The 11021-nt window shown below is 40.7% G+C and overlaps 1 protein-coding gene and 1 long non-coding RNA gene across 4 annotated transcripts; both read left to right on the top strand.

Annotated features, from left to right (window-relative positions):
* The first annotated feature begins 1519 nt into the window (after positions 1 to 1519).
* LOC116709721 (uncharacterized) lies at positions 1520 to 10470 on the top strand. The gene is made up of 2 exons (XR_004336948.1): positions 1520 to 2326; positions 10214 to 10470. It is a non-coding gene; the product is annotated as an uncharacterized LOC116709721 (long non-coding RNA).
* On the top strand, positions 2270 to 5107 carry LOC116709719 (nuclear factor 7, brain-like). Of its 3 annotated transcripts, XM_032548355.1 has the most exons (4): positions 2271 to 2584; positions 2684 to 3852; positions 4061 to 4136; positions 4579 to 5107. In XM_032548355.1, the coding sequence occupies exons 2-3, from the start codon at positions 2701 to 2703 to the stop codon at positions 4106 to 4108; spliced, it is 1200 nt and encodes a 399-aa protein (XP_032404246.1). In that variant the 5' UTR covers positions 2271 to 2584; positions 2684 to 2700; the 3' UTR covers positions 4109 to 4136; positions 4579 to 5107. The 3 variants fall into 3 exon arrangements, with proteins under 3 accessions (XP_032404247.1, XP_032404246.1, XP_032404245.1); XM_032548354.1 differs by having other exon boundaries at positions 2271 to 3852; XM_032548356.1 differs by lacking the exons at positions 4061 to 4136; positions 4579 to 5107 and having other exon boundaries at positions 2270 to 3997.
* Positions 10471 to 11021: the final 551 nt, after the last annotated feature.

Genomic DNA, 11021 nt, shown 5'->3' with positions numbered 1-11021 from the left:
ACGAAGAATTTGACTTCAGATCTGTTTTGCTCTCATTTGAAATATAAAGATATATTAAAAAGTGAAAAAGAAGGTACATTGGAAATTTTGCCTTGTATGTTGTTCTGTACATTTCAACATTTCCTTTGTTGTTGCTTTTCAACAGATTCATTTTTTAAAATCAGCCCTATCTGCATATTTTAGGCTAACTATATTAGCCTTATAGTTGCATAATTTTGTGCCTTATTGCGTACTTTGTCTTGATGATAAAAGTTTTCTGTCTTGTTCATATGTGTACATACAGTAATTTTTGTAAAAGGTAAGAAAGTTGGATTGGTGCGTATCTGCCTTGTGTCCATCTGAGCATTCTGGCTTTAAGTGCACATCAGAAAGACAGTCTGGAGTAGAAACTCTCTCTGTAGCAGCTGTTTCTTTGCAAACAGTGGTCTGCAGCACTTTAATCCTGAAGATAAAAGTCTAATCTGTCCATGTCCAGGATGTGTGGGGTCTGCAGAAATGTTAGCTGCCCTTATCCTGACCCTGGATCTGTACAAGTCATAGATGGAGGGAAGATTAGTCTTAATGATCTTCTCTGCGGGTCTAATAATTTGCTGCAGTTTAGGCCTGCCTCCACAGCAACTGATGTGCTCAGGAGAGGCTGAATAATGTAAAAGTGTAAAACAGAAAAAACGCAAACGATGTTTCTATAGAAAACCTTTGATTCTTCTTTGTTTCCCTGTTTCCTTTTACGAGTCATCATTCTTTAAATTGTGATTTTTGTTAAAAAGAACCAGATATGCAATGGGATTTTCTTAAAGGAATAAAACATTACATTGGGTAAAGGCAGCAGTACTTCAAACTAGTAAAGAATCAGTTTATCACAGAGCTGCGGATCAGCAGCGTGGGACATTTTTATGATTCAATTTGCGATTTAAGAAACCTCAAAAGACTTTTTATTCCGTTATCACAAATACAAGAAGGGAAAAGAAATCAGCCATGACCTTGAAGAAGCAGCTGTTGCAGTTTATAAGTGTAGGGAGGATTATGATTTCATGATTCTGCGTTTATTGATTTTTGCTGCTCCTTATCTGTCGTCCTCTCTTAGTGGGCGCTGTTGTCTCTGTGAGGACCGGGCTGCTCAGCGGCTGACTCAGCTCAGTCATTTGATCAAGTGCTCAGCATTTTATTTGGATTTCTTTTTTAATTTGACCTTTCCAAGTACAGGTAAATCTCACCGAGACACGGAAGTCTCATTTCTCAGAGATGCCTGATTTAAACAATGACAGAAGTGATGGGAAGTTCAGCTCATCTCAGAGAGGCGGCTCCGGAGCCTCATATTTTTTAGCTAACTTTGCAAAAAGTTATGTTTTGTATGTTAATAAATTGTTTTTGTATTCAGTGTTTTTATGAGAAGCCTTAGAGTTGCCTAATTTTATGTCTTATTCTGTTACTACAGCAGACATTCTTACTTTTGCGCAATATTTTTAAAAAACACTTTTGGAATTTTATTGATCAGAAAAACAAGTAGATCAAACGCTAACCAGGAAACTGCAATTTGTGGACGAGTTTGCAAGTGAATTTTTGAAGGCAAATATTTTGCAGGTGACATTTTAAATGTGGCATTAGATACATAATTGCACAGGATAAAAAAATATGTATAAATTCAATGTCTAAAAAAAATGTCTGATTTTAATTTGACTAATTTTTTCATAAGAAAATCACTGACAGTCTCTAATAACTTGGAATCGTTTTGCTCATGAGCTCCACTGTAAAAGAAAAAACTGAACAACAACTGTCAAACGGGTCATAATTAACTGGGTTTTCATCGAGACGATGATCCCAAACGCAGCAGTAAATTTATAACAGAGTAGCTGAAAAAAAAAGAAAAAAAGAATCAAGTTGTTTCAATGGTCCTGTCAAAGTCCAGGCTTCTACTTGATGGATTACTGCTGGGGAAAAAAAACCTCAATAAACTGAAGAGCAGTTAAAAACAGCAGTGGATGAAGCGATTTGTGAAACTGATGTGAGGTTTTCTGCTTTTCCAAGCTGTTGTATGGATACACAGTTATTTTTCACCACAGTTATAGTCTGAATGTGTGGAGGATGACATGGTGAAAGAGATTCGAATCTTAAATGATTACTAGGTGTGGAAAACAAATGAATTAAATGAATCTCAGTGACACGTGGGCACCAGTATTTAAAATATGAGGTCTAACAGGTTTAAGCCCCGCCCCTTTTCTGACACACCTGGAAAAATCCCGAGGCTGTGAACTCTACATGCAGAGACTTCATCTGGAATATTTTGGATGCAAGAACTGATTTATTCTCCGGTGGTGGATAAATGCAGGTAAAAATAGAAAGCTTGTTAAATTGTTTATGATAAACGATACCTTTAAGTGTCAGGTTTCAACAGATGAATCAGCAGGACAAACAGGTTTAAGACCCACCCTTTAAATAGCCCAGGTGAAATCAAACAGGAAGCACTTTGTGACCAGAGTGACACACTGTCAGATTCCTCTAAGCGACTCCAAATGCAGGAGAGAGAGAAAACAATGGAAAACTCCAACTTTTCTGCTCCGAGCTGTTCAAACTCCACACACTGACGGTGAGTCGGACCCAAACCACAACTCGGTCTCTAGAATGTTAGTGAAACAGAGAGGAGGAAACCACGACTAACTGGACTCTCTGTCTGCTGTGCTTCCAGCTTCGGTAGATGACTAAATGGCTTACAGGTCAAAGGAGGAGGCTCTGTGCAGTCTGCACTCTGAGAAACTCAAACTCTTCTGTCTGTACCACGAGCAGCCAGTGTGTCACATCTGCAGAGACTCGGCGAGGCACACCAACCACCGGGTCAGGCCCATCGAGGAAGCGGCGCGGAGGAAACGGAGGGAACTGCGGGAAAATCTGGAACCCATAAAGAAGAGGCTGACGCTCGGGAAGAAAGCTAAAGACGAGTTTGATCGGACGGCAGAACATATTAAGTTCCAGGCCAGGCACACGGAGAGGCGGATTAAGGAGCAGTTCAAGATGCTTCGGCGGTTTCTTGCAGAGGAAGAGGAGGACAGGCTGGCAGCACTGAGGGAGGAAGAGGAGCAGAAGAGTGGAATGATGAAAAGGAAGATAGAGACTCTGAGCAGAAAGATAGCTGCACTTTCGGACATGGTCAGAGACACAGAAGAGGAGCTGGAAGCTGAAGACATCCTTTTCCTTTGCAACTACAGGGCAGCAGCGGACAGAGTGAAGCGCTGCCCCCTACTGGAGGTTCCACGGCTGCCCTCAGGAGCTCTGATAGACCAGGCCAAACACCGGGGCAACCTGGCCTTCAGCATCTGGAGCAACATGAGGGACATTGTCTCCTACACGCCTCTCGTCCTGAACCCAAACACTGCTGATGTAGACGTCAACCTGTCTAAGGACCTGACCCGCCTGAGATTGGGAGACGAGCAGGATCTTCCTGACAACCCAGAGAGGTTCGACGGCTGGTCGTCCGTCCTGAGTTCCAAGGCCTTCGACTCGGGGAGTCACAGCTGGGATGTCGACGTTGGAGACAGCTCGTTCTGGACCCTAGGTGTGTTAGCGGAGTCGGTTCAGAGGAAAGGAGAGACCCGGTCCGGACTTTTCGTGATGGGGTTCTTTGAAGGCGAATACAAAGCACGGTCGCCGCCGGCTCCTCCCACTACGCTCCCAGTACAGAAGACGCTCCGCAGGATAAGAGTGAATCTGGACTGGGACAAAGGCAGGCTGTCGTTCTCTGATCTGGACACTTCCACACACGTGCACACGCTTACGCACACTTTCACCGAGAGGATGTTTCCGTTCTTTATCTCGACTGAAATGAGAATCCTACCGATGAAGATTTCTGTCATAAAGCAGCAACTCTATTGAAGGTCACAAAATCTAGATAAAGTCTTGGTAATAAAACTGACAAACAGGTGAAAAATGTATCAGTAGAGATATGTTTTACATGCACACACAGACGAAATTAACGGTACGCCTCTGTTGAAGACCTCAAAGCTCACAATGGTCAGTGAAATAACGTGACACTGACAAAAGTAGTAATTTACTGAAAATCAATTAAATAAAATTAGACACCGTATTACAAAAAAAATCCCTAATGAAACAGGCTTGAAGAAAAATGATGCTGCCTGTTACTTAACATGAAGCCTAGGCGCAAATTCAAACTGGAAGACTCTTTTATCCCCACCGGGACCCGTTAATTGAAGCGACCTGCCCACAATCGTCGACCTATCAACGCCGGACCAAGCCACGTCACGTCCAATCATCGACCAAGTCCCAGCTGATAAGGACCTTCATTCATCGTGTCCTTCGCTCTCCAGCCGAGCTCAACCCACCACCACCCCTTCTCCTCCATTCGCCCGGTCCTGAGGCCCGCACCCTTCTTCAACCTCCACCACCAGTGCCGGGCCCTGGGGGATGACGTTCCTAACAGCATCGGGAATGCTCATCTGAAGCCTATCGCTAACGCTGTGATAACCGTTATCCCCAGCCGGGGCCCGAGCGCCAAAGACTTTAAATTCTGTTTGTCAATAAACTCTTCTAATTGTCTTCTTATCTCCGTCTGAGTCTCTCCAGATTGAAATATTGTTGCACAACCTTTTGAGGCATCTGTCCACAGGTATCTTGGCCCACTCCCACTGCTCCAGTTGCCTCAGATGTTCAGTAGGATTTAGATCAGGACTCATAGAGGGCCAGTTCAGAATAACTCAATATTTTGAAGTTCTTGAGTGTTTTCAGCTGTGCATTTTGGTCATTATCCTGTTGGAAGACCACATGACCTGAGACTGAGACCAAGCTCTCTGCTAGTCAGCACATTTCTCTCCAGAGTTCTTCCATAGTCTTGAGATTTCATCGTATCCTGCACAGATTCAATACACTCTGTGCCAGACGCAGCAAAGCAGCTTCAGAACATCATCACAGAAGCTTCCTGGCTTGTCGATACGAACTGGGGCGAATTCCAGTATCGCTTTTTTATAATTAGCTCTGAACCGTGGCGTCCTCCTTGGTCGTCATCCATGAAGTCCACTTTGGATGATAAAATGACAAATTGCTTCTCCTGACACCGATGTACCTTGATCTTCAAGTTTAGCATTAAATTATTTGTTCTGTGCTCTTTGGTTACCATTTGTATTATCCTTCTCTTCTTTGTAATCAATCTTCCTCCTACGGCCAGGCAGGTTGGCGACAGTCCTAAAACGTCTGAATAATACGTGAAACTGTAGCATTAAGCTGCTTGCAGATGGTGTTGTAGACTTTTATCTTTAATATGCCTATCTATAATTTTCGTTCTAGTCAGTGTGGTAGCCAACATGTCACCACTACTTGTCCTCCTTAAACAAGGCAGACTGACTGACTACAAACTTGAAAATGCTTTCAATTCGAATTAGACGACTCACATTAGTTTAACATGTCCCTATAGTCAAAGGATTTAAAATCTTTTCTCAAGGTACTATACTTTTTCTTTCTGCCTGTTTCATTAGTTTTTTTTATTATTAATCTTTTTTTATTATTAATTTGCTGATTATTATTCATTTGAATTCATAATAATTTTGTATTATTAATTTCAAAAGCAACGTCTGATTTTCAGCCGCTAATTTTCTTTAAGTCTTCTATAAATAGTTACTTTTGTCGTTTTCAAATGATTTCAGTGACAATTGAAGATTTGTTTGGTTAACAGGCGTAGCAACAATTTTGTCCATGTGTGCCAAGTTTATCCGAAATTTAGTCGAAGGCCAAAAAACTATTAAAAACTAAAGTTGCGAAAAATTTTATTGTCCTTTGTTTTGTTTGTTTTTTTGCTGGTGAACAAAACGATGAGCTTCCAATATTTTAAATTAAAAAAGTAAACAAGGTTTTTTGAAGCCATTTTTTGGTGTGTAATTAGTAGATCCGTAACGTGGAAACGGTTTTAACTCATTAACTGAACGGCAAAATCAGTCAACGGACTTCAGGTAGATACACCTGGAGTCAAACTTATATGGACATAAGACAAACGTTTAAAATATAATTACATCTTCCTGGTTTTAATATCAGGCAATTAATACTGCAGATCGCAAATATTCATCTTTGAGCAAATGTTTTGATTCAATTCAGTACAAATGTACTACTTTATCCCAAATGGATGTTATCATAACTCATATCATCCACATTTGAAAAGGAATATTAAAAACTGATTCCTAAAAACTAGTTTTCCCCTTGGAATCTATAAAGAAAAGAAAAGAAACACTGCAACCTCCTTCTGAGGATATTTGTGCCTGTTGAGTGGGCAGCTGTTAAATGTTCTACCTTTGTGATAAATTTAGAAAAACATGAAAACGATTCAGGAGAGAATTATTATCTTCGAGTATCAATCAGAGGGCGACTTGATTTCTTTTTGTTTGTTCAGTCAAATGTTATTTGAACATCTGAGACCTTTCTGCACAATCTGGAGATCAGAGCGATCAGTTCACTGCTCTGAACTGATCGCTCTGTTCAAAGCAGTGAACTGAACGCTACACTCACCACACCAAAACAATAAACTAGGTAATACTTCCTGACAGGCTGCAGTCATTTGTCACATTTCTCCAGTTTCACCTGTGAGTGAAGTGGGAAAGCATCACAGCAGCCACATTTCCTCTGAAAACGCTAAAATTAACTTTCCTGCAATATGACATGTTGACGTTTGAACTGCAGGCGTCTAAGATGAAAATGGAAAAACTTGCGTTTTAATCAGGCAACAAGCTTTCTGGACGTCACAGGAGATGAAATGTAACTTGTTTTCACAGGACAGAACCAGACTACATACATGTTGGGCTCAACTCATTTGGATTTCGAAGGCATAGAATGAAATAACTTCTGTCCACCCATCCATTTTACACATTCCTGTTCACACCCACAGAACTGCTAGCCGGTTAATCATTACATTACATGGCCAATGCAAAGACACGCAGGACAGGCAGCCATACACTCACAAACCCTTATGTCTAAGAGCAAATTTAGATTCATTTTGTTGTAAAACTACTAAGAAAATGTTAGCTAATCCCACGGTATGACATCATTTTACAGGTTCTTATTGTGTGTGCCATCAGGCCTTCTAAAACACAGGAACAGCTGACGTTTGGCATTCCACATGTCCACCACTCTAGTTTCGGTGGTCCAGGGTCAGTTTGATATTAGTACCTCAAGGGCCTTTAGAGCTAAACATCAATCCTGGTAACCAGTTTTTACCCTCGTAGGTAAAGAGAAAACACAAAGGTATTCATGGCCCCAGAAAACTACCCTGGTTTTGAAAAACATGCGATAAGTGGCCTCTTCCTGGTAAATATTATCTACTGGAGTCAAACAACCACATGTCCTTATGGGGAAATAGTGTACAAATGACTTGAAATTGTCTCCTGTCAAAGCAGGAATGACATGTCCTTTTGTTTTAATGTGATTTGATGGTGCAAAATATCCTGTGGCAGAAGGTACAAATTCTCACCCAGAAAGATCTTGTATCAAACTATCAGAATTATAAACGGCGAAGGATCAAAACGTCTATTTTGTGCAATGCAGGCATGTGAAACAAGCCAAAGGAGCGTTGAGAACTTTGGTACCATCATGATTGGCTGTTGTTGCGTTGCTTTGGTGTGGAGTGCTTCAGATGGTATCCTTAGCTGCCCATTTTCTTATCAGGCAATTCCTCCCCAATAAATAAATACACTAATGTGTCCTTTTCTGGATGAAGGAGGGAGTAACCTTTTACTCCTTTACTAATCAGTATCCACACATTTTATACTTTGTCATAAATGTTTTGTCAATGTTGAAATGTGGCAGTTTATTTAGATGATGTGCAACATATCATGAATACATCATTTGTTGGGAGTTAAAAGCTGTTAGTTTGCACAACACAGTCACCCGAGAGTCTGTTGTTTTAGCTCAAACAGACACACCTGCTTAAAAGAGCCCCAAGCAAACTATGAAAAGTCCTGAATATGGTCATATTTGATCATATCTCACATCAGGACAGCATCTTAAGACCAGCACTGCTTTGTAAATTATAGTCTAAGCATAAAAACATGCTAACAAAAAAAAGTCTAGAAAAGATTTTTTTTTCCAAACATTTCACTGGTGACAAACAGTATTTGGCAGGCTTCTGAGCATCTCTCTACCTGAACCATAAAGACGTGATTGTGTGTCCTCTAGGTTCGCCTGAGGCCTCTTAATCTTCCTGCATCAGTTTGGAGATATAAATATCTCTGCGGTGTTTCATACCTTTCAACAAAATAAACAACTTTTTCCTCAGAGCAAAATCCCAGCTGAGTAACAGAATACCATGTGACCCGAGTCACAAAGGGGTCATCTAGCTCATTACTTTCCAAACCGCTTGTGGCAACAGTAACTGTGTTAGCGGGATTCATGAGAACAGGCGTAACATGTGCCGTCCCGGCTTCCCCTTCGGCTGCGGTCTTTATCAGATGCTGTCGCCTTTTCGCTGGGCTGCTGGCCTCCGGCTCCGGCGACAACAACAAACCAATTTGATCACTTCCTGCAATCCAATCACTTCAACAATGTGTCTGTGTCACTGCCAGAGTCAGAGGAGTGAGTTCGCCAATGTTCCTTGAAATACAACGGATTGTCATGGGGGGGAAAGAAAGTATAAATGGCAAAGCTGCTTCTTCACGACATGTTCAGATCCAATAATCAGCTCCCTTTCCTTTTGAAACCACATCGGTGATCATTCCAAACACATATTTAGCAAAAGGGGAAATATATTGCTGTTTTTATAAACCTCTACAGTGGAAAGAGAGCATATCGATTGCTATGAAAGCTGCCCGAGTAGTACTCTGTCGTAATGACAGCTTGAAGGCATGCCCCGGCTCAAACACTCAATGCCGTTCTGAGATGAGCGGGTCACTGGGCAGGAAACACATAAATAATTCACTGTGATCTCCGTGTGGCCCGCCTGCGATGTGGCTTGGATTCCCGAAGGTTTCACCGACAGACAGAAAGCGCTCCGTTCAACTCGTATGACGAGGGCTCCAGACAATTGCAGCAGCAAACTGCTGCGGCCCAAAACCCGGCGTGAGCTGAAAGCCAGGTGAAAATCATCACTTTCCATGCAACACAGAACAGAGACGGAGAGCAGACCGAAAAACAAAAAGATCAAACGACAGATAAACTTTCCTCAAACTGATGCGGTACAAACTTTTTACACGTGAAATCGCAGAGACTTAACTCTCATGCTGATTCTCAGAAGTCAAACTCAGCTCTTCAAATGTCATCACGTCATGATGCCTGTAGATTAGGTTCTCGGTCGCCTCCCAGATCACTCAGTCGGCTCTGGGAAGAGTCCTGATGGTTCCGAACTTCTTCCCTTACCTGTCAAGTCTCCCGGTTCGGCTGAGAAACTACCGTAATTTACTCGTTTTCCGCCGTGCTCTTGTATTAGTATTTTCCCCGTTTCCTGCTTTAAAAAGGTTTAATAACACACAAGCTGGTGAGGTTTGTAAGATCAGTTATCCTAATCTTATGACATTTTTCATTTATGTTTCACTCTTTTTCTATCAAAAAAGTTTTGTTTTTCTTCCATATCACAGATGTTTTTGTGAGACTTTTAGCTGCTGAATAAAGATTCACGAGAAAGTTCAGAAATTCTCAATGTGCTAATTAAACTTGCGACCTGAGGGGAAAAAAAGAAAAAGATTTGACGAGTGCAGAGTAAAACATGATGTGCAGTGGAGGTGGAATCGTGTTAAATAATAAAAATGAACATTTTAATCTATCAAAAAGAAAAACCATCCGTTGAATATTTGCATAAATTTGTTCTATTTGAATTCTCTCTCCCTCTCTCGCTTCTTTCTTGCTTTTCACAAGTTCATGCAAAGGATTAGTTGTTCACAATTTTTGCCTAATTTCCTCCAGTTCATGCAGGACGATGGATATTTTCTGCACTGATGAGCACAGCTAGCACCAAACTGCCAAAAGAAACTCCCTGTGAAGGGATGCCAGACCCAACAGACTCGGTCAGTGTAAACTGATCCGGGTCTGTTTTATCACCTTGATGAAGCGTTTAAACTGAAAACACTTTGAATTGTAAAACACTATCCATTGTGAGTACTCACATGAGTTTAATTATTGTTATAACAAACTCATTCACTACAGAAGAAAAACATGTACATGTATGATGATGATTATTATTATTTTGATTTTGATAGACAAAACCCAGGGCTGATCAATAAGGCCTGTTTTTACACAGGCCAGGTTCCCGTTCCGGATCCCAATCCAGATTCTGGATTCTGAGCGTCTGTTGCCAAGTGGACCAGACTGGCGAGCTAAATCACACAGCCAATCAAGAAGAAACGTCACATCCTGTCAACTCCTCCCCATCTGGAGCTGAACTGGTTCAATTCCTTGGATAAAAGGGGAAAACACATCTTGGATTTCATGAACTATTTTGAACAACTTGTCTGTATATTTAGTAAATATCAATACATTTCACTAGTTTTGCACCATTCTGTTGTCGGTGTGTTTTTTTTACAAATTACCACTCCCTCCAGCAGTCGAACCCAAGAATTTTTCTGATTTCATTAACTCGCTCATTAGTCACTTGAATATTCATATAAATAATATATGTTACAGCTGGTTTTGCTACAATCTGATGTTTAGAAATCTTAACGCTTGATGCATCTCAAAATAAAAAATAAAAAAATCTTACTGCCTCCAGTCAGGAGCAGATCAGGAAACATCTAATTAATTGGGTTTCGACGCTAATTCAAATTAAATGATTTCAAATAAATTGTTATGCATAATTGGACATAGTAGTTCCTAAAGTCAGCTTTTGGCAACAATTGATTGGACAAATCAATTTAAGTATAATAAATTTAAATTTAATTTATACCCACTTTAAGTATAAGGCCCTTTATTTAAATAGATGTCAATTTGAGATATGGCTTCTGCTGATATGGCAAAAGTAGTTTTTATATTATTTTTTTTACAGAGTCAACTGTTTTTGGTCTTTTTGCTCACTGGTCTGTCTTAGTTCCAGGAATGTTATCAGCTATTAT

The sequence above is a fragment of the Xiphophorus hellerii genome, chromosome 20, assembly GCF_003331165.1.
Source record: "Xiphophorus hellerii strain 12219 chromosome 20, Xiphophorus_hellerii-4.1, whole genome shotgun sequence".
NCBI lineage: Eukaryota > Metazoa > Chordata > Actinopteri > Cyprinodontiformes > Poeciliidae > Xiphophorus > Xiphophorus hellerii.
This window is presented reverse-complemented; position numbering and strand designations above follow the sequence as displayed.

Coding starts and splice junctions, on each gene's coding strand:
- LOC116709719 (XM_032548355.1), top strand. CDS start 2,701: ATGGCTTACAGGTCAAAGGAGGAGGCTCTGTGCAGTCTGCACTCTGAG. Junction 3,853..4,060: donor AGATTTCTGTCATAAAGCAG/CAACTCTATTGA, acceptor ATCAATTAAATA/AAATTAGACACCGTATTACA.